This window comes from Hippopotamus amphibius, chromosome 8 (genome assembly GCF_030028045.1).
Source record: "Hippopotamus amphibius kiboko isolate mHipAmp2 chromosome 8, mHipAmp2.hap2, whole genome shotgun sequence".
Classification (NCBI taxonomy): Eukaryota; Metazoa; Chordata; class Mammalia; order Artiodactyla; family Hippopotamidae; genus Hippopotamus; species Hippopotamus amphibius.
In genome coordinates, this window is record NC_080193.1 from 31,544,100 (window position 1) to 31,567,077 (window position 22,978).

General features: G+C 42.3%; 1 protein-coding gene across 2 annotated transcripts in view; it reads left to right on the top strand.

Moving 5' to 3' along the window:
• Window positions 1–19,875: 19,875 nt before the first annotated feature.
• The window catches only part of TUBGCP5 (tubulin gamma complex component 5), a 52,013-nt gene continuing 48,910 nt past the window's right edge, over window positions 19,876–22,978 (top strand). For both annotated transcript variants that reach the window (XM_057745321.1, XM_057745320.1), the window contains exons 1-3: window positions 19,876–20,033; window positions 22,551–22,604; window positions 22,713–22,821. In XM_057745321.1, coding sequence (XP_057601304.1) covers window positions 19,888–20,033; window positions 22,551–22,604; window positions 22,713–22,821 — 309 coding nt within the window. In that variant the 5' untranslated portion in view covers window positions 19,876–19,887. The remainder of the gene's footprint in view (window positions 20,034–22,550; window positions 22,605–22,712; window positions 22,822–22,978) is intronic.

A 22,978-nucleotide genomic window follows, 5' to 3' on the forward strand; every position in this document is an offset into this window, starting at 1 on the left:
AGGCCAAGACCAGATGGTCGCATGGGTGAATTCTATCAAACATTTAGAGAAGAGCTAACACCCAGCCTTCTCAAATTCTTCCAAAAAATTGAAGAGGAAGCAATACTCCCAAACTCATTCTATGAGGCTACCATCACCCTGATACCAAAACCAGACAAAGATACCACAAAAAAAGAAAATTACACACCAATGTCACTGATGAACATAGATGCAAAAATCCTCAATAAAATACTAGCAAACTGAATCCAACATTACATTAAAAGGATCATACATCATGATCAAGTGGGGTTTATCCAAGGGATGCAAGGATTCTTCAGTATACGCAAATCAATCAATGTGATACATCATGTTAACAAATTGAAGGATAAAAACCACGTGATCATTTCAATAGATGCAGGAAAAGCTTTTGACAAAATTCAACACCTGTTTATGATAAAACCTCTCCAGAAGGTGGACATAGAGGGAACCTACCTCAATATAATAAAGGCCATATAAGACAAATCCACAGAAAACATCATTCTCAGTGGTGAAAAACTGAAAGAATTCCCTCTAAAATCAGGAACAAGACAAGGATGTCCACTCTCACCACTCTTATTCAACATAGTTTTGGAAGCCCTAGCCACAGCAATCAAAGAACAAAAAGAAATAAAAGGAATCCAAATTGGCAAAGAAGAACTAAAACTGTCACTGTTTGCAAATGGCATTATACTAAACATAGAAAATCCTAAAGATGCCACCAGAAAACTACTAGAGCTAATCAATGAATTTGACAAAATTGCAGGATACAAAATTAACACACAGCAATCTCTTGCATTTCTATACACTAACAACAAAAGATGAAGAAAAGAAATTAAGGAAACAATCCCATTCACCACTGCAACAAAAAGTAAAATACCTAGGAATAAACCTAAGGAGGTAAAAGACCTGTACTCAGAAAACAATAAAACCCTGATGAAAGAAATCAAAGATGACACAAACAGATGGAGAGATATGTCATATTCTTGGATTGGAAGAATCAACATTGTGAAAATGACTATACTACCCAAAGCAATCTAAAGATTCAATGCAATCCCTATCAAATTACCAATGTCGTTTTTCACAGAACTAGAACAAAAAAATCTTAAAATTTGTTTGGAGACACAAAGACCCTGAATAGCCAAAGCGATCTTGAGGAAAAACAAACAAACAAACAAACAAATGGAACTGGAGGAAACAGACTCCCTTACTTCCATCTATACTACAAAGCTACAGTAATCAAGACAGTATTGTACTGGCACAAAAATAAAAATATAGATCAACGTAACATGATAGAAAGCCCACAAATAAACCCACACACATTTGGTCAATTAATCTATGACAAAGGAGGCAACACTGTACAATGGAGAAAAGAGTCTTTTCAGCAAGTGGTGTTGGGAAAACTCGGCACCTACATCTAAAAGAATGAAATTAGAACACTCCATAACACCATACACAAAGGTAAACTCAAAAATGGATTAAAGACCTAAATATAAGACCAGACACTGCAAAACTCTTAGAGGAAAACATAGGACGAACACTCCTTGACATGTATCACAGCAAGATCTTTTTTGACCCACCTCCTAAAGTAATGGAAATAAAAACAAAAATAAACAAATGGGACCTAATAAAACTTAAAAGCCTTCCCACAGCAAAAGAAACCATAAACAAGATGAAAAGACAACCCTCAGAATGGGAGAAAATATTTGCAAATGAATCAACAGACAAAGGATTAATCTCCAAAATATACAAACAGCTCATGCAGTTCAATATCAAAAAAAAAAAAAAAGAAAGAAAAGTCAATCCAAAAATGGATAGAAGACCTAAATGGACATTTCTCTGAAGAAGACATACAGATGGACAAAAGGTGCATGAAAAGATGCTCAACATCACTAATTGTTAGAGAAATACAAATCAAAATTACAATGAAGTATCACCTCACACTGGTCAGAATGGCCATCATCAAAAAATCCAAACAAAAATGCTGGAGAGGGCATGGAGAAAAGGGAACCCTCTTGCACTGTTGGTGGAAATGTAAATTGGCACAGCCACTATGGAAAATAGTATGGATGTTCCTTAAAAAACTAAAAATAGAACTGCCATATGACCCAGCAATCCCACTCCTGAGCATATACCCAGAGAAAACCATAATCCAAAAAAGAAACATGCACCACAATGTTCATTGCAGCACTATTTACAATAGCCAGTATATGGAAGCAACCTAAATGTCCGTCAACAGATGAATGGATAAAGAAGATGTGGCACATATATACAATGGAATATTACTCAGTCATGAAAAGAATGAGATTGGTTCATTTGTATAGATGTGGATGGACCAAGAGACTGTCATACAGAGTGCAGTAAGTCAGAAAAGAGAGAAATAAATATATTAAAACATACATGTGGAATCTAGAAAAATGGTACAGATGAGCCTGTTTGCAAGGCACAAGTAGACACAGATGTAGAGAACAAACATATGGACAGCAAGGGGGAAAAAGGGGAGTGGGATGAATTGGAAGATTGGGATTGACATTTATACACTAATATGTATAAAATAGATAACTAATGAGAACCTGCTGTATAGCACAGGGAACTCCACTTGGCTATACAGTAGAAATTAACACAGCACTCTAAAACAACTATACCCCAATTTTAAAAAAAAAAGATGTAAGGGGCCTGTTTTACTGATGTGGGAAGGAGAACAGGGACAGGTCTCAGGCTACCATCCATGATATATGGTGGGGCTGTGCAGGTAGCCTTGGGAACCACTTGAAATGTCTACTATTGTCCCTCTCACATGAAGGCAAATTGATGTTAGTTATCAGAAACCTGTATTTGTCATAGTCTTTTCCATGAATCTCCTTGAAGATGAAGCACTTTTGCAGGAACTTTTGCAAAAGCAACAAAGTAAATAATAACTGACTATAAATGACAAAGGACTTAAAAATAGCCATGGTAAGAGTTCATTATAATGCAGTAGACAAGGAAATTTGGTTATCTCTATTACATACAATTAAAAATTATGAATGATAACATTATACCAGGATATATCAGATTTTTAGGAATTTCATACAAATATACCCTAAAGAAAGTTTAGCTCCTGCCTGTCAGGTAATTTAACATATAAAAGAAGCCCGATTAGTTTAATATCTCTCTTTTATAAGGAGAGAGAACATATCTTTTGAGATATTTCAGGGGCCGTCTAGAAAATCCCAAAGTTAGTTCAAGGTCAAAAAGACCTCATTTAGAATTTGATTTGGGGGAAGCTTGCCAAAAATATGAAAAGGTTTTAAAACACTTGATTAAATAGGATCATAGTTCACTGTGAAACAATACTTAGTTACCCACTAACAAGACAAATATGGAAAGTTACATGGTTGTAAAAAAAATCAACTCTTTTAACAGTTTTCTTAAGTAATCAAAGACCTGATAAAGACAACATGAAGCACAGGAAATTATTTTACTAGAAAACAGAATCTTTGTTTTTAGGCAAATTACTTAAAAGGTAAAAAAAAAAAAAGGCTTTCCAAAGCCCATCAAGAGCAGACCAATAGTCCCAACGAAAGTTTGTGCTTCTAGCAGATGAAAGAAAATTAAGTCCATAGTTTTATATAAGTGCACTATTGATATCAGAGCGTATTTTTCCTTTAAGCCAATTAGAGACCGTTTACAAATTAATTTTGGCTATACCTTCTGAAGATTTAAAAAAATCATATACACGTAACATATAGACATACATAAACATACAGACAGACACAGAGGCCCCATAGCATTTGTTCCAAAACCTTAGCTGTAAATCGGGTATAACAATACAAAACTCACTAGTTCATAAATAACAGTTTAATCCCAATTGTGTCCCTGGCAGGCAGAACGAGTTTAGGTCACCCATCCACACAGCTAAAGCTGTTACTAATATTTATGGAGAAGACTTTTAAGATTTGTATTTGCTCATGACAAATAATCTTATGGAGGCTGTGGACTAAATTTGGGGTGAGGAAGCTTCTATATTTTAAAGAAAGTCTCTTTACCCCCTTTTTCCATCAGAATCTGTGGGCAGTGTTTTAGTTATCTCCTGGCATGTTTACATTTCAAAGACATGACAAGATTTACAACTTCAAAGGACAGAGAAATAATGAAGTTTTCTCCCAAGAATCTTGGGGATATATTCCTCTACTACCAGAAGTCTAGGGCAATTACTATTTATATTTTTCTTTTATATTATGGCACAGGGCACGCCAACTATTTCAGTGTCAATATAACAATTCACTCTCCTCACTTTCCCAAGGATTCCACTTCTTAGTGCCCCAATCAGGCTTTATCACAAGTGCTTGGATTTTTATCCATAGCAACTTGCACCCTCCTGGCTTTGAAAACAACACACCAAGATCTCCAGCTTAACCTGCTTTCCCACCTAGTCTGCTAACCCAGCAGAGCAGTGGACACTTATCTAACCTCAGCTCTTCTTCCAACATTCTAACTTCAGCCTCTAATTAGGCATTGGTGGCCAACCCACTGCAGCCATGCATTCCCCTTCTCTGACACAGTGAGCTCTGCACAGTTCCTCAAACAAGTGAATTAGACCAGCCAGCATTTTGTGTGTCTCTCCATATTCACATGGCAGTCCACAGTACCTAACATGTGGATCACCCTCCCCATGTAGAGACTGATAGCAACTCAGGATTTCCCCCGAGGCTCCCTCTTTCCCAAGGCCCATTTCTTTGGTTACCTGGATGGCTCATCAATTGTTAGTTCACACCCTCAGGAGTTTCCTTGGTGAAATCTGAAATGAGCCCCCACATACAGAGGGTAGGGAAGGACTAAAAAAAGAGGTAGACATTCATAGGTGGCAGGTTTAATAAGCAAAGGAACTTGCACACAAGGCTTGTCTTGGGCAGCCTCAAGTAGATCTCCATACTCACCTACTGGACTCTTTATAGAGAGGTCTTAACTGAGTTCCATCAGACATATGCCATCCAGATGGTCTCAACAGCACTTTATTATCTGAAAGCTGTGTCCTTGTGACAATTTCTAGTATGGGGAAGGCAAGTGAATAAACAGCCCAAGAACTGAGGAGGGGGTGAGGAGCCTCAGATTGCCTGGGTCTAGCTCACAGGTCAACCAGCAGTGACATCATCTTAATGACTTCCTCCAACACATTTTGTGGAGGGTTTTTGCATCTTTGCTCATAAGGAATATTGGTATGTAGCTTTCTTTTCTTATAGTTTCTTTGTTTGGTGTTGGTGTAGAAGAAATGCTGGCTTCAGAATGAGTTTGGAAGTGTCCACACAGCTTCAATTTTTTAGAGTTGAAAAGGATTGGTGTTTATTTTTCTTTAAGTGTTGGATAGAATTTGGTCAGTGAAGTTATCTGGACCAGAACTTTTCTTTGTTGGGAGCTTATGTTGATTTTTTGAAAAACTTTGGTAAAATACATTCTTTGTCAGAAAGTTTTTGATTATTGTTTCAATCTCCTTGCTAGTAATAGGTCTATTCAGATTTTCTATATTTTCATGGTTCAGTCTTGGTAGATTGTTTTCCTACAAATTTGTACATTTCATCTAGGTTATCCAAATTTGGGCATCCAATTGTCTATGGTACTCTCTAATAATCCTTTTTATTTCTGTAAAATCCATATTAATATCCTCACTTTCATTTTATTTGAATTTTTGTTTTTCTTACCTGTCTTCCTTTTTTTCTTAATCTAGCTAAAAATGTTTATCACTTTTGTTGATCTGTTCAAAGAATTAACTTTCAGTTTTATTGATTTCTCTACTGTTTTCCTATTTTCTATTTCGTTTATCTCGGCACTAGTTTTTATTATTTCCTTCCCTCCACTATCTTTGAGTTTAGTTTGTTCTTCCTTAAGGTGTGAAGTTAAGTTGTTGATTTGAGATCTTCCTTCTTTTTTAATGTAAGCATTTATATCTATGAATGGCCCAGTGAGCATTGTTTTTGCTGCATTCCATAAGGTTTTGTATGCTGTGTTTTGTTTTATTTTGTCTCAAGATATTTTCTAATTTCCCTTGTGATTTTTTTCTTTGACTCATGGGTTGTTTAAGAGTATGTTGTTCGAATAGAGAGCCCACAGGTAAACCCACACACATATGGGCACCTTATCTTTGACAAAGGAGGCAAAAGTATGCAATGGAAAAAAGACAGCCTCTTCAATAAATGGTGCTGGGAAAACTGGACAGCAACATGTAAAAGAATGAAATTGGAACACTTCCTAACACCATACACAAAAATAAACTCAAAATGGATTAAAGACCTAAATGTAAGGCCAGACACTAACAAACTCTTAGAGTAAAACATAGGCAGAACACTCTATGACATACATCAAAGCAAGATCCTTTTTGACACACCTCTTAGAATAATGGAAATAAAATAAAAAATAAACAAATGGGACCTCATGAAACTTAAAAGCGTTTGCACAGTGAAAGAAACCATAAACAAGACAAGAAGACAGCCCTCAGAATGAGAAGATATTTGCCAATGAAGCAATGGACAGAGGATTAATCTCCAAAATACACAAGCAGCTCATGCAGCTTAATACCAAAAAAGCAAATAACCCAATCCACAAATGGGCAGAAGACCTAAATAGACATTTCTCCAAAGAAGACATACAGATGGCCAACAAACACATGTAAAGATGCTCAACATCACTCATCATTAGAGAAATGCAAGTCAAAGCCACATGAGGTATCACCTCACACCGATCAGAATGGCCATCATCAAAAACTCTAGAAACAACAAATGTTGGAGAGGGTGTGGAGAGAATGGAACCCTCCTGCAGTGTTGGTGGGAATGTAAGCTGGTACAGCTACTATGGAAAACAGTTTGGAGGTTCCTTAAAAAACTAAAAATAGAACTACCATCTGACCCAGCAATCCTACTACTGGGCATATACCCAGAGAAAACCATAATCCAAAAAGAAACATGTACCATGATGTTCCTTGCAGCACTATTTACAATAGCCAGGACATGGAAGCAACCTAAATGCCCATCAACAGATGAATGGATAAAGAAGATGTGGCACGTATATACAATGGAACATTACTTAGCCATAAAAAAAGGAATGAAACTGAGTTATTTGTAATGAGGTGGATGGACCTAGAGTCTGTCATGCAGAGTGAAGTAAGCTAGAAAGAGAAAAACAAATACTATGTGCTAACTCAAATATATGGAATCTAAAAAAATGGTACTGATGAACCCACTGACAGGGCAAGAATAAAGATGCAGATGTAGAGAATGGACTTGAGAACATGGAGTTGGTGGGGGGGATGGCGAAGGGGAAGCTGGGATGAAGTGAGAGTGTAGCATAGACATATATACACTACCAAATGTAAAATAGCTAGTGGGAAGTTGCTGCATAACATAGGGAGATCAACTCGATGATGGGTGATGACTTAGAGGGCCAGGATAGGGAGGGTGGGAGGGAGTCACAGGAGGGAGAGGATAAATACAGCTGATTCACTTTGATGTACCTCAGAAACTGGCACAAAAGTGTAAAGCAATTTATATTCCAATAAAGAGCTTTAAAAAAATAAAATAAGGTATCACACACACACACACACAAAAGTATGTTGTTCAATTTCCAGATATTGTGAAATTTTCAGTTTTCCTTTTACTATTGATTTCTAATTTCATTGCATTCCAATCAAAAAACATACTTTGTATGGTTTCAATCTTTTTAATTTTTAAGACTTGTTGTGTATCCTAACATATGGTCTATCCTAGAGAGTGTTTCATGTGCGCTTGAGAAGAATGTGTATTCTGCTTTTCTTGTGTAGAGTGCTCTATATATATCTGTTCGGCACAATTGACTGATAGTATTGTTGAAATCCTCTATTTCTCTATTGATCTTCTGTCTGTATGTTCTAACCATTACTGAAAGTAGGGTATTGCAGTATCCAACTACTGTTGTAGAACTCTTTCTCCTTTCAATTCTGTTAGTGAAATATGCTTCATGTATTTAGGGGCTGCGATGTTTGGTGCACATATATTTATAATTGTTAATATCTTCTTGGTGACTTAACCCTTTTATCAATATATAATGTCCTTTTCTGTGTCTTACAACAGTTTTTGCTTAAAATCTATTTTGTCTGATATTCGATAGCCACCTCTGCTCTCTTTTGATTACTGTTAGCACGAATACCTTTTTCTATCCTTTTGCTTTCTACTTATACTTGTCTTTTAAACACAGGTATGCAGGTCTAATTCAAATAATTGATATTTGAAATATTAATATAATTCATCACATCAATAGGCCTAAGGAAAAAATATGTTTTTATCATATAGATTATATCAATAGATGCAGAAAAAGCATTTGACAAAACCCAACACTAATTCTTTTTTTCTTTTTTATTCTTTTTTGTTCATCTTTGTTTCTTTTTTCTTTCTTTTTTTCTTTTCTTTTTTCTTTTTTCATTTTTTCTTTCCTTTTTTTTTTTTTTTTTTTTTTCTGCCATGCCATGTGGCTTGTGGGATCTTAGTTCCCTGACCAGGGATTGACCCCAGGCTTTTGGCAGTGAAAGTGCAAAGTCCTAACCACTGGACCACCAGGGAATTCCCTAACACTAATTCATATTAAAAACTCTCAGTAAAATAAGAATAGAGGGGAATTCCTTAACTTGATAATAAACATCTACAAAAAACCCTACAGCTAACATTCTACTTAATGGAGAGAAACCAGATACAAAGAACTCTCAAAATTCAACAATAAGAAAGCAAAAACTCAGTAAAATGGACAAAAGATCTGAACCTCACCAAAGAAAATATACAGATGTCAAATAAGCACATGAAAAGACTCTCAACATGATAGCTGCCAAAAATGGAAGTAGGTAAGATATCTTAGGTGAATGGGTTAAAAATAAAAACTATGATACATACATACAATGGGATATTATTCAGCTATTAAACCATGAAAAGACACAGGGGAAACTTGAATGCATATTACTACATGAAAGGAACCAATCTGAAAAAGCTACATACTGTGTGATTCCAACTATATGATGCTCATAAAAAGACAAAACTATAAAGACAGTAAAAGTATCAGTGGTTGACCAAGGTTTCAGGGAAGGGAGGGACAGATAGTTGGAGCACAGGGGATTTTTAGGGCAGTGAAACTATTCTGTATGATACTGTAAAGGTGGACAAGTGACAGTACACATTTCTCAGAATCCATAAACTACCTAATGCAAAGAATGAACCCTCATGTAAATGATGAACTTTAGTTAATAATAATGTATAAATATCATTTCTTCAACTGTAAAGAATGTGACACACTAATGAAAATGTCAATAATAGGGAAATTGTGTCGGGGTGAGGAGAGATGGGAAACTGTACTTTCTACTCAATAATCCAGAAATTCCATTCCTAGGTGTATACCCAAGAGAAATAAAAACATATATCCACACAAAAACTTGTACACAATAGTGCATATCAAGATTATTCATAATAGCCAGTAAGCAGAAACAATGCAAATTGTTTACCAATTGGGTAAAAAAAAGTGGTATCATAAAATTATTTGCAAAAATGAAATTAAATATTGACAGTTGATACATGCTACATGGATAAACCTTAAAAACATTATGCCAAGTGAAAAAAGCCAGTCATCAAGGACAATTTATAGTATGAATCCATTTATATGTAGTGTCCAGAATAAGCAAACCTATAAAAATTTAAAAAGTAGATTGGTGGCTGCCTAAAGCTGGAGGGAATGGGGGTTGTGAGATAATAGCTAAGAGATCCAGGATTTCTTTTAGAAAATTAAATTTTCTAAAATTTTTTATGGTGAGGACGCACAATTCTGTGAATATACTAAAATAGTCATTGAATCATATGGTTTAAATGGGTGAAGTGTATGTATATGAGTTCTATCTTACTATAGCTGTTTTAAAAAAGAATGGCTGATGAACCTATGAATACAAAAGTAGGTTTAAAACGACAGATGAACAGAAAGATAGCTGAAAGACGGACAGAGAATCAGGTAAACAAAAGTGTAAAGGTAGACAAAGAGACAGATGGACAAGTGGACACATAGAAACACAGACAGAAAGAGAGATAGATGATAGGTAGATAGATAGACGGTGGGTAGATAACTATATACTTGAATAGGGAGTTAGACAGACAGACAGATGGCTAGATAGAGGGATAGACAGATGGACATACGAGCATTCATAGAAAGAGAGGTAGTTTAAATAGGAAGAGAGACACAAAAACAGATGATAGAAAAGTAGGCATAAGTATAGACAAAAAGATAGGTAGAAAGCCAAGAAGACACACATACAGAGACCCGCAGATAGATGATTACTAGAATTGACAGTGAGACACATCTACTGATAGTGCAAAGACAGACAGACAGAAATACAGACTAATGGACACTAAGAAACACAGAAAGATAGAAAATAGACATAAACAAACAAATATATGCATACATAGGGAGATGTACAGAAAATGCAAAGACAGAAAAATAGACTGGCATCTAGACAGACACATAGATAATTAGACAGAGAATTAGGTATACAATTATCCTACTAATAGTAGTAAGACAAACAGAATGACAGAGAGAGAGACACACAGAGAGATATGCAAACAGAGGAAAAAAATCAGAAAAAAAAGAGTCAGAAAGATCAATATTATGATAGTGTGATAGATGATGAAATGGATAGACATATTGACAGATGGACAGACAGACATATTGACAACTATATAGATAGATAGGGAGCAGACAGAAACTTAGAGAGAAATAGAGAAACAGAAACATAAGCAGACAGGGAATCAGACAGAAAACCAACAGATTAAACAGACAGACATATAGGTGAACAGACGTTAAGACATCTAGACAGAAGACAGACATATTGAAGGTGATATAGACAAATAGATGTATAAATGGATGGATAGAGAAACAGACTATAGATACAGATAAATGGAAAATATATAATCATTCAGACACACAGACAAGTAGATAAATCAGAAAGAAAGATAAACAAGAAAGGGTTTCATTTATGTGTTGCTAGCATGAGGGGCTCTGTGGGCCAGCAGAAGGAGTGGAGCTGCGAAAATATTTAAAGTATCTGAAAATAGTCCTAAGGACGTACTGTATAGAAAATGAAGGAACTTTTTTTTTTTAATTTTTGGCTGTGTGGTGTGGCTTGCAGGATCTTAGTTCCCGGACCAGGGATCAAATATGTGCCTTTGGCATTGAAAGCTCAGAGTCCTAAACAAGGCCAGGGAATTCCCAACATTTATTTTTTAAGTCAAATAAAACAATAAAAACAACAGTCTATAGTGTTTGGGGCACAACCAGCTCTCTTCCTCCCCTGCCTTCTCAGTGTGCTGAAAGCTCCTCTCCAGGTGGTGGCCAAGAGGGCAGCACTCCTCTCCCGTCATCCCCCCACTGATCAGCGTCTCACTGGGAGGACCAGCATTCCTCATTCCCTGCAACTCCAAGCAAAGAAGCTGCCTCCTGGTTTGTGCAGCTGAGCAGTTGAAGGGTCCTTTTCTCCACCCAGTGCCCAGACAGTGACCAAGGACCCTTGAATACAATCACCGTCTTAATTAAGCCAACTATGGCCAGCCCACTCACCACCCACAGCAGGGTGGAGACAGCTCCAAGAACCCTCCTGGGGTCAAAACACAGTGATCACAAATACACACACCACTCAACACAGCCTTTCTCTCTCTCTCTGTCTCACACGCACTCCATGCCCCCAATAAACTTAGTGCCCTCATACACTCACAGTGTCTCACACACAAAGGCCACCCAACACAGTGTCTGCCACAAACACACAACACTAAACACACTTTCATACACATGTGTCTCTTAACAGTGTTTCACAAACTCACACCATTAAGCAGAATGTCTCACACAAACCCCAAGAAAGAGTGTCTTACAAATAAGCAAAACACTACTAAACACAGATTCTCTCTCTCACAGACACACTCAGCTAAACACAGTATCACACCACAATTCAAAACACTGTCTTCCACAAGGCAAACAAAGTATTTCACATGCACACACTCACATAACAAAAGAGTCTCACACACAGCCCCCACTACACGCACATCTCACTGTGACGCAGTGGCTATAATTACAGACCCATTGGCTGAACATACATGTATATGTGTATTATTGGTATGATTTTATAGTATAGCTTTGTTGTGCAATAGATATAGGTTGAGCAGCACGGAGGACGAATGGAGCCCACTGGCTGGGTGAGGAATTAGGTGGAACAGAGCCCGCTGAGCCTGCAGGGAGGGATGGCTGAAGAACCCAGAGTGGTCCCGCAGAGTGGTGGTATCACAACAGCAAGTTGGAGGGGCGCAGCACATGGTGGGGAAACTGTGGTGAGCAGAGATTGAAAGCTGATGGCACAGCCTGCTGGGTGTAAGTTGAATGACACAGGCATGGAAGGGAAACTGCAGAGACTATAATGGGTGCTGTAAACATGAAGAATAAAGTGTCACTCATCATCTCGTTATACAAAAGGTTAAGTTGCAACCCACGGCAGTCACCCACTGACAGTGCACCCTGTGGGGAGTTCAAGATGAAAAAAGCAGCATGAGGTACTCTGTGCTTTGGATAAACTGGCTCCTAGGTAGTTAGATACATATCTCAGAAAGAATTTCAATGAGCCCATATTCTTGCATATTCCCATACATAGAGAAGCACCAAAATCATTACCTTGAGAGATCTGTTCTTTGTGATTAGCAATAATCTTTTAACCAAGGTGTATGCTTGAATACATGTATTCCCTAGCCAAAAAACTCATATATATACGGGCTCCTTTCCTATCTCTTTGGAACAATTCCCCAGAGCTATCTGACAGGCTGTCTCCCGGGCTATAGTCCTCAGTACAACCCTGAATAAAACTGAAACTTACAACTCTTATGCTGTGTGTTTTTCTTCAAGTCGACAGTTTACAAGGAGAGAGGGTTGAATGGCAGGCACGTGGGTGTGCATGCAGTGTATGTCGAATGGTACAGTTGAATGAGCAAGAGGTGGCTACCGAATCACACCGAGTGGGTGTGCAAGAATGATATCTGAATGACAGAGCAAGTGGGCAAGATGCAGACTTAGGTGGGTGCACAATGGTGTTCAAACAGCAGTTTTGAATCAACACAGCACAGGTGCTGAAAGTGAGAGTGGGTGTCCAAGGAGTGGAAGTGGATGTTCAAAGAGCAGAAAGGCAGTGTATAACAGCGGGAAATGAGGAGGCTCACAAAGGGTGTGCAAGGTGTGTAAGCCAGATGCCTCTGTTGGTGTGCAGACTGTTAGGTGCATGGAACACCAAGATGTGCGGGGAGTCATGTTAGGATGATGTAGAATGGGTGAGCGAGGAACTATTGTTTCTCTACAATGAGGCGTAATTGAATGGCACAGGCTGTGTGCAGAGTGTGGTAATGGAGAGAACAGCCTGGTTGTGTGGCAGCTGAGAGGTAAATAGCATAGAGGGGGCATGTCAAACAGAAGCAGATGGAGTACAGTGCATGTGCAAGGAGTGTCATTGTCGTGGGTCCTAGTGGCCACCTGAAAACACTCTTACGTCTCCCCTCCTGTGGCAGGACCAGAACAAGGGGGAGGGAGGTTATGGATGCGGGGGAGAGGATGCAGGGGAGAGGCAGGGCAGTTGCAGGATGTGCCTCCTGAGAAACTGTCTAAGTCTCCTCTTGGAGGCAGGGACCACCAGGCTGGACAGTCTTTTTTTTTTTTTTTTTTTTAATTTATTTATTGGCTGCGTTGGGTCTTCATTGCTGCGCATCGGCTTTCTCTAGTTGCTGAGAGTGGGGGATACTCTTCATTGTGGTGTGCAGGCTCCTCATTGTAGTGGCTTCTCTTGTTGTGGAGCACGGGCCCTAGGCCTGTGGGCTTCAATAGTTGCTAGTTGCAGCACATGGTCTCAGTAGTTGTGGTGCACAGGCTTAGTTGCTCCGTGGCATGTGGAATCTTCCCAGGGCAGGGCTCGAACCCATGTCCCCTACATTGGCAGGCAGATTCTTTACCACTGCGCCACCTAGGAATTCCATGGACAGTCTTAAGGAAGATGCCTTAGGCTGGCCTGGCCATTGCATGTGCTCCCCCAAACCTCTGGTGGGTGGGGTCAGCCCGGGCTAATCTGGTCCCGCTGGATGAAGTTCCTCGTGAGACCCAATCATGGAAGCACCGCCTGAAAATGTTTTCTAAGTCCTCTCTGGAGGACAGTACCTGTCTGGTCCTAGATGAGTATCTTGAAAAATGTTTTAAAGTCCTTCTCCAGAGACCTAGATCAATTTTCCCCCAAAGGAATACAGAGGAAATGTTCTGGGAAGCGTGTAGGGGGACCAGCCCCATAGAAAATTTGGCGGGGCCTGGGGAACTTCCCAGGGCATCAAGAGCTGATCCAGCCAGTGTTCACCTCTGCAGGCAAGTTGGAAACATCTTCTGAAGGTGGTTCAACAACAAGGGCCACGCAGACATTTCTCGGCCCCGCTTGGCTGGCTTCATTTCCCCTCCGAAGAAACACAGGAAAAACCTTTTGGAGGTGCATCCTGCAACAGGGCCTCACACCTCCTATAACCAACCCAGGCTGACTTTGGTGGAGCCCCTAGGGCTCTCCAAGGAACTTCCTGGTACCCCCCTCCAGAGGGAGACAGAAACGTCTTCATGGTGCACAATCACCTGCATCCCACGAAGGGTTGTGGTGGGACTGGGGCACCTCCTCTGGCCTGACTGTGCAAACTGGATAGTCCTGACTCCACCTCCCCACATTTAGAAATTTTTTGATGGGGGCTACCCATTACTGAGACCCCACATGATTGAAGCATGACCAGGTATGCAATCTCTAGGCCCCCTGGACAACCTAGACCACTGTCCCCACTCCAGGGGGTGGCTTGGAAATGGCAAAGGAGAGGTTCATACAATCACCAGGGCCCACGTGGGATCATGCGCAGCCCGTCTCCCACTGTTAACCAGCATGACTGCGACCAGACATGGAGCCCCCAGGGCCTGCCTGTCCATCCTGGGATGTCCCCACCACCAGAGGGGGACAGATGGGGACATTGGAAGACGCACTGACCAAGCAGAGTCAGGCAAGCCTGGGTGCCCCCTGTCAAAGATAAACACAGCCAGACATTAGTTAAAGCCGTGAAAACAGGTTTTACTCAGTAACTTCTGACAGTAGGGAATAGAGCTGAGCTCTGTTCCAATGAGTACAGAGCTGATGAGGGCATTTTAGGGGGCAATGAGGGAGGGGCGTGTGGTGGCTGGGCAGAGTCAGAGAGCTGAAGAAGTACACAGGGTTGCTCAGTGCAGATGCAATCTGTTCATCCGTGTTTGTTCTGGCAGTTATGGAAGTTAGGACAGAGACTGGGAGACAGAGGCCTTACCCTCAGTGATTATATTTCCTAGGAATGGCTCTCAGGTCCTCGAGAGAGATGCTTCTGAGTTGCAGGAGACACATACAATTACAGACCCTTTTAGCAGGAGCTCTAAGAAAGGGCGGGGGGGGGCGGGCAGAGGCCAATCATCAGTGTCGGCTGGAACAAACAGTACATCTCCTGTCAGCACTGAGCTTTCTCAAGCAGGTATTTCATTTGGGGTGAAGGGTGACTGTCCCCTAGCCATTCATTTGGGGTCATCCTAGAGAAACAGGATGCCGAAAGACAAGCTACAGTTTGGTCAAGTCTTTTTGTGGAAGGGTTTGGACGGAGTTGTTCTGTGCCAAGAGTTCTTGCAATTCTTACCCTCTGGGCTCCTGGGATGGCCCGTTCCCACCAACACAGGAGGTGGGCCCCGTGCAGTGGTGTGGGTGGGCAAGGACAACTTTCATGGTCACCCTTCTCTGTCTGGATCATTCCAGTACCGTGGGAAACACTGTGTGAGGTGCTCCCAACACTGGGAGTGGGAAGCCAGACCCAGATACCCTCTCCAAGCCTCCCAAGGTCCAGAAGTGGACATGCAATCATTTTCTAAAGGGGCATGTGATGGGCCTAAAGGACCCATGCAGGACTGTGGCTGAGCCATTTGCCCCTCCACAGGCATCTCTGGCTGGCCACCCCAGAGACATGGAAAAATATTTCAGAGGCACATCTGACCACCAAGCCACAGCTAGGACTGTGGCCAGGACAGTGCCATCACTGGGCCTCCTTGTCCGTCCCAGGTCAGTCTCTGCCTCCAAAAGGGACTTAGAAAAAATGTCAACAGACACATCTGGTAACCAGACCCCATGCAGGACTGTGTCTGGGCCCCAGTACCACCCCATGGCATCCCTACCCAGTGCTACGCACAGAGAGGACTTGGAAATGTTTTCCAAAGCTGACCAGGGCCCATGCCTGACCACAGTCAGGGTATCTCCATGGGGGTCCCTGGCCATCCCAGGCTACTCTCCACCACTGATGAGAGCTTAGGAAAGTTGTTGGGTGCCACCTCCAGTGACCTGCCCTACAGAGGACCTCAGTGAGGCTGGGTGTGATCTCAGGGTGCATCTGACCCACCTGCAGTACCGCTTTCCCTGGTTGGGGACATGAAAACATTTGGGGGGCTGCATGCAATGACCAGGCCCACACGGGATACCACCAGGCATGGGCACACCCTTCTTGATTCTCACTGGCTCCCCATCATTGGAATGGGACTTAGGAATGTTTTAGAAGTGTCTTCTATGACTAGGTCCCAAGAGGCACCCTTCCAGGGGCCTCTCTGGCCAGCTCAGATCACTCCCCATCTGTAAGGGCTGAGACAGCTGAGATGAAGTCACAATCCTGGAGCTTCCATGTCAGTCACAGGCTGGTGTTCACCACCAGAATGAGAAATAAAATTTTCTGGGGGCACATCAAAAACTGGACCTCACACGGTATCCTCCCTGGGCAGCCCTTGCTGACCTGGGCCAGTGCCCACATCCTTCAGAGGGGAACATCCAGGGGCTACCCAATGACCAGACCCACCCAGGACCAGGGTCTAACCGTTAGTGCCCTCTCAGGCCTCCCTGGCAGGCTCATGGTGGGACACACCCTCCTCTGAGGGGAACTTGGAAATGTTTTGGAGGCACAGTAAGGACGTGGGCCCATGCAGGACCATAGCTGTGTCCACTCTGCCCTCCCCAGTCTCCACCAGAGTGGGACTAGGAACACTCAGGTGGGTGTTGCTGACAGCCAGGCCTTCGTGGGACTGTGGCAGAGCCCACAGCCCTCCCCAGGCCTCCCTGACAGGCTGTTTACATCTCAGCCACTGGAGGGGCATTGAGAAACGTTTTGGGGAGGCACTTTTTCCTTCAGAGTCAGGTACCAGCCCAGGTCAACAGGGAGGCCGCAGGGGGCACCCCAATTCTGGCCATGGTCCCAGTTGGAGACTAAAATGTGGGTGCAAGTTCTGAAGATACTGATGTCTCCCTCTCATGGGAGTCATCACCGAGACAAGCCTCCGAGGCTGCAGAGGCTCTGTGGGCCTGGCTGTGCTCCTGCCTGGGGACTGGTCTTTGGAGGCATCCCAAAACATTTCTAAGCCTCTCTCTGGTGTGGAAAGGCCTGGGCAGGCCAGGGAGGCCTGGAGAAGGAGCTTGGATAGGTCCTGGTATTGGGACCCCCACCCCCAAAGTTTCTAACTCTGCTTCCAAGGCCAGGACCAGCACTATTAGTACCGACAGGCCTGGGGAGAGTACTATGGACTGGCCGCAGTCCTGCATCAGTCCTTGTCATTGGCTATATCTCCCCCAAAGATTTTCAATTTCCCCTCCACAGGTCGGCATCACCTCAGGCTGGCCATGGATGAAGGGTAGGGCACTGCACCTCTCCCAAATTTTTGTAAGTTCCCTCTCAATGCCAGGACAAACTTGGCCAGGCATGTAGATCTGTGGTAGGCATCCCTAGACTGGCACAGTCCTACATGTGGCACTTTCAACAGAGACACCCCTCAAATATTTCTAAGTCCCTCCAAAGGGCGTGTTGGGACAGGCTGGACAAGAAGGATGGGGATGGCACCCTTAGCCAGGGTGCAGTGGTGCCTGGGGCCTGGTCTTTGCATACATTTCCAGAACATTTATCCAGGGGTCATTCTGGAGGGCTGCACTGGCCTAGGCTAGCAAGGGACACGTGGCAGGCACCCAACCCATTTGCTGTCCTGTCTTTGTATGTTTTTTCCAAAAACGTTTCCACATCCCCTGCAGAGTGGGTGACCAACCTTAGAAGCCCACAGAGGATACCTGGGGCCCAACTGTATTTTGAATGGGGCTCAGTCATCAGAGGCACCTCTAGAAAATTTTTCCAACTCTCCTTCCAGAAAGGGAACATTGGCTCAGACCAGCCAAAGAGGCCTGGGAGAGTACCTCAATCCCTACTGGGTCTAAGTCATTGGGAGTGCCCTGGGGAAAGTTTTCTAAGTCTCCCTCCAGTCAAGACCAACCGGATGGATAGGGAGGCAGGAAAGACACACATAAGTGTGTATGTATACTTTGATTTTTGGAGATGTACAATAAGCAATTATAGATTTGGAGTGCTAAGAAAAGTGTGAGCTGCATGCACAAATTTGAGTGATAAACACACAGATGATAGCTGAGGCTGGAGTAGAAAAGATGGCCAAGGAAGAGAGTATAAATTCCCTTTTGCAGAATCATTTCTACTTCTATGATTTCCCCCTTGTGGGATTTGTGAAGTTGTGTGCAGTCTATGTTTTAGTAGTTGCTATAGCCTAGATGTTTGTGTCCCCTCAAAATTCATAATTTGAAATTCTAATGCCCAATATGATGGTATTTGGGAGGTGATGGCCTTTGGGATGTGATTGCAAAAGGAAGGTGGAGCCCTCCAGAATGGAATGAATGCCCTTGTAAAAGAGGCCCCAATGAGCTCCCTTATCCCTCTCACCACGTGAGGACACAACCCCAAGTCTGCTTCCAGGAAGAGGGCCCTCACCCAACCATGCTGGCACCCGGATCTCAAATTCCAGCCTGCAGAGCAATGAGAAATAAGTTTCTGTGGTTTACAGGCCCTCAGTCTGTAGTATTTTGTTACAGCAGCCCAAATAGACTGAGAGTGGTGTATCAGCTATCTTTTACTAAAGTAATGTAATGTAATAAAACACATGAAAACCTGGTAGGTCCCTAAAAGGAAAAAAAAATTGCATGGTTCTATGTAACAAGTCTTAGAATGGTTATAAGCAATACTTAACGCAAACAGTTTTAAAGTGCAGGTTGTTTTTCGATCTTGACGATCTTTATTGGAGTATAATACCTTTACACTGTTGTGCCAGTTTCCGCTGTACAACAAAGCGAATCAGCTGTATTTATACATATATCCTCCTACCCCCTCCCTCTTGAGCCAGTTTTAATTACGAATAACAGCAAAGACTTTACTCCACCTCTGGCCAACGGGATTTACCAAGTCCTCCTCGGGCCACAGGCGAGAGCGGGAGGCGCAGCGCGCAGCCTGTGTGCGGGACAACACGCTTTCCTTACACCTGCTATAGCAGGGGCCGTGTAGTGTGGCCCGTGGGAGCAGAGGGGAACCGGAAGACCACCGCAGATCATCTCTAGGAGACACCGAAGCTTGCAGAAGGATGGACAACTAACGGATCATGGTTACCTGAAAATACACTTACAAACAGATACACTGAATGAGAAGTGGCTGCTCTCAAAACAGAGACCATCAACCAAGGTTAGACAAAGACTATTATTAATAAAACTAATAATAACGGCTACCCCTTTGAAGGCATTTCTAAACTTAACCAGGTGAGGCTGGAGAACAGACAGCCAAAAAACCAATAAAAACCAGAGCCAAGACTCCAGGCGACCGCAGCGCGAACTATCGCGAGAGGGGCCGTAGCCTCTCCGAGGCGCAACGCGGTTGTAGCTCAAACCCTCGCGAGAGCGGGCGCGGCCTCGCGAAGGACGTCGGGAGCGCGCCAGGTATGGCGGCGCCGGCGCCTTCGTGGAGCCGGCTGGACCGACGGCAAGAGCGCGACGTGCGCGAGCTCGTCCGCCTTGTGGCGGGCGTCCAGGACGAGGCGGACCCCAACTTCCAGCTTGCCCTGCACTTCGCCTGGTCCAACTTCAGGTGCGGGCGCGGCACCGGAGCAGGGGACGGGAAGGGGTCTGGCGAGGTGTGGGGCGCGCGGCCCGCCCGGCAGAGCCCCCGCGCGCCTCGCGGCTCCGGCAGCTTGGTGCCCTCGCGCCTCTGGGCGTCCACGCGGTGACCCACGCCAGCTCAGGCAGTAGGCTACGGGTTGCTGGGGGCCGTCCTCGCGGCTTGCAAGTGCGCTCCTGGGGAGGGCTTCTGTCAGTCCTGTTCCCTGCCCCGCCCACTGCGCTTAGCGCCGGCCGCTGCCCGTCAAACAGTTTTTTGAATGGATGCGTGAGTGAAGTTCAAAATAATGGTCACACCCAATTTAAAACTGTATTCTCACTGACGTCCTGTTCCTGCTCAGGCCACTCCAGAGTTCTCTTGCCCTGCTCTTTTTCTTTTTCCAAAACGCATAGCATAACACATTGGATAACTTATCTGTTGTTATGGTTTTTCTCCTCCACCCCCACCTTGACGCAGAGTACCGGTTCCACCAGGGTAGGGATCTTCGTCTGTTTGTTCATTTCTTATCCCAGCACCTAGAACAGTTCTTGCCCTAGCCAAGCCGCCTAATGCAGCTTCTAATACAGTTTTTCATGTAATTAATTTTTTTAAATAAATTTATTTATTTACTTATTTATTTATTGGCTGCATTGAGTCTTTGTTGCTGCACAGGGTCTCTCTCCAGTTGCGGGGAGCGGGGGCCACTCCCCACTGCGGTGCTGGGGCTCCTCGTTGCTATGGCTTCTTTTGCTGAGCACCGGCTGTGGGGCGTGGGCCTTCAGCAGCTGCAGCACACGGGCTCAGCAGCTGTGGCTCACTGGCTCCAGAGCACAGGCTCAATAGTTGTGGCCCAAGGGCCCAGTTGTTCCCGCCGCACGTGGGATCTTCCCGGAGCAGGGATGAAACCCGTGTCCCCTGCATTGGCAGGAGGATTCCCAACCATTGCACCACCTAGGAAGTCCCATGTAATTAATTTTTAGAGATTTATTTAGTTTAGATATTTAGGTGAAGTCGGTGCTCCCATTTTTCTTTATGCGACATGTAAATTAAAGAATACTGTTATGATCATTACCTGTAATGAAGTTATTATTTTTAAAAAATTATTGTTAGAAGAATGTTAGTCTCTGTTCATATTCTGTCTGTTTAATTTCAATAGAAATCTTCATGAATAGTAAACAGTTTTTCAAAATCTGTAATCTTGATTATCAACCTTAATGATCATACATGAAGTGTCTACTTAGTTTATAATAAGAATAGATGAGTCTAAAAGCTCCCCAAGTTTCTGAAATAAAATAGTTCTTAAGTGTAACTTATAAATATAATAATGCCTGAATAGGTCATATAAATAGAAAAATTTTAATGCTGTATGCCAAATAGTTTTTTATTATTATTTCTAAATGACAGTAGGTAAGTGGACATCATTTTACAGTTGGGAGAGACATTAGCAATTACTATCTCCTTTTACACATTGAGAAACTATAATAAGTGGTATTCCACTCAGCCATTTACTGGGTTAGAATGAGATGTTATTTAGTAGTATAATTTACTTCTTTTAAGTACAAATTGTGTGACTTTGCTACTAAAAGATGAAAAACAAGAGTTGAGTTAGTTATACTATAATTTAATGATGCTTTAATCCAGCAGAAAAATGAACAATTCATGTTTGTTTTTTAAAAAATTATGCCCACATTCTAAGCCCTAGAAATTCATAGATAGGTGAAATACAGCTTCTATCCTTAAGAAAGAGACAAAAATTAATTACATATGACATAGAATAGGACTTCTTAACCTGAGGGCCTGAAGATAGAATTCAGGTATTACAGATCTGGACAAGAAAAAAAATGACACTAATCTCTAACTAAAAAGTAGCATTTCCTTCAGCTGTGAACGAAAGCAACAAGTAGTCGCTTATTGTATGACTGTGTCACCAGGAGAAATCACACATTTCACTGTCATAATGTATTCAGATATTTTTAAATGTTACCTACTGTTACATGCTTATGAACCCACCGCTAGATCTTGTTATTTAATCCTTTAACAAAGAAATATGTCTCCTACTATATCACAAACTTTAAAAAACATTTCACAGCTGTATTTCAGTATGCTTGGCTTCCTTTGTATTTCATTTTATGATTTAAAAGCATTATCCTGAGAGGGGGTCCCTAGGATTCACTGGGCTTCACTATGGCATAAAGAGATTAGGAACCCCTGCCATAGAATGTGCTGTGCTGAACTTAGACACAGGGCATTATGGAACAACAAAGGAGCAAGAAGAGAAGGTTGGGTAGCTCAGGACAACCTGTGCCCTGTGGAAAGGATGCTTGAGCAGTCTCTCAGATTCAGTGGTTGCTTGTATGAATGATGGAGGTGATACAGGGAGAGAGTTGCACTCACTGGAAACATATAGCTGAGTATAGGGTGTCAGGTGCGGGGGATGTGGAGGGCTGTGAGACTAGTCGACTTAGCTATGTGACAGGATTGATACAAGAATTACATTTTCTCTTTTAGATTTCATCGTTTCTTAGATGTCAACAGCCACAAAGTAGAAAAGACAATAGAAGGGTAAGTCAGTCTATATGTGTGTGTGTTCAGATATATATGTATTTTCTTATACACCTTTTTATTAATATAGCTTTATAGTTATCAGTTGATTTTTTTTTAACATTTTAGAATTTATGAAAAATTCATCATTCATTCTGATCTCAGCAAAGCTGCTAGTTGGAAGAGATTAACTGAGGAATTTCTAAATGCATCACTTCCAAGCTTAAAGGAGATCAAGGTATGCTATATTGTGAGAGCTCTGTTGTATTTTACTCTTTCTAATCTGATTATTGTCAGCCTGTTTCTTTAACATTTAAACATTCGTTCTGTTTTAGTATTATCCACTGACTAGAACCATCAAATCCAGGGTGTCTCAAGCTTGTGATGAAGGAAGT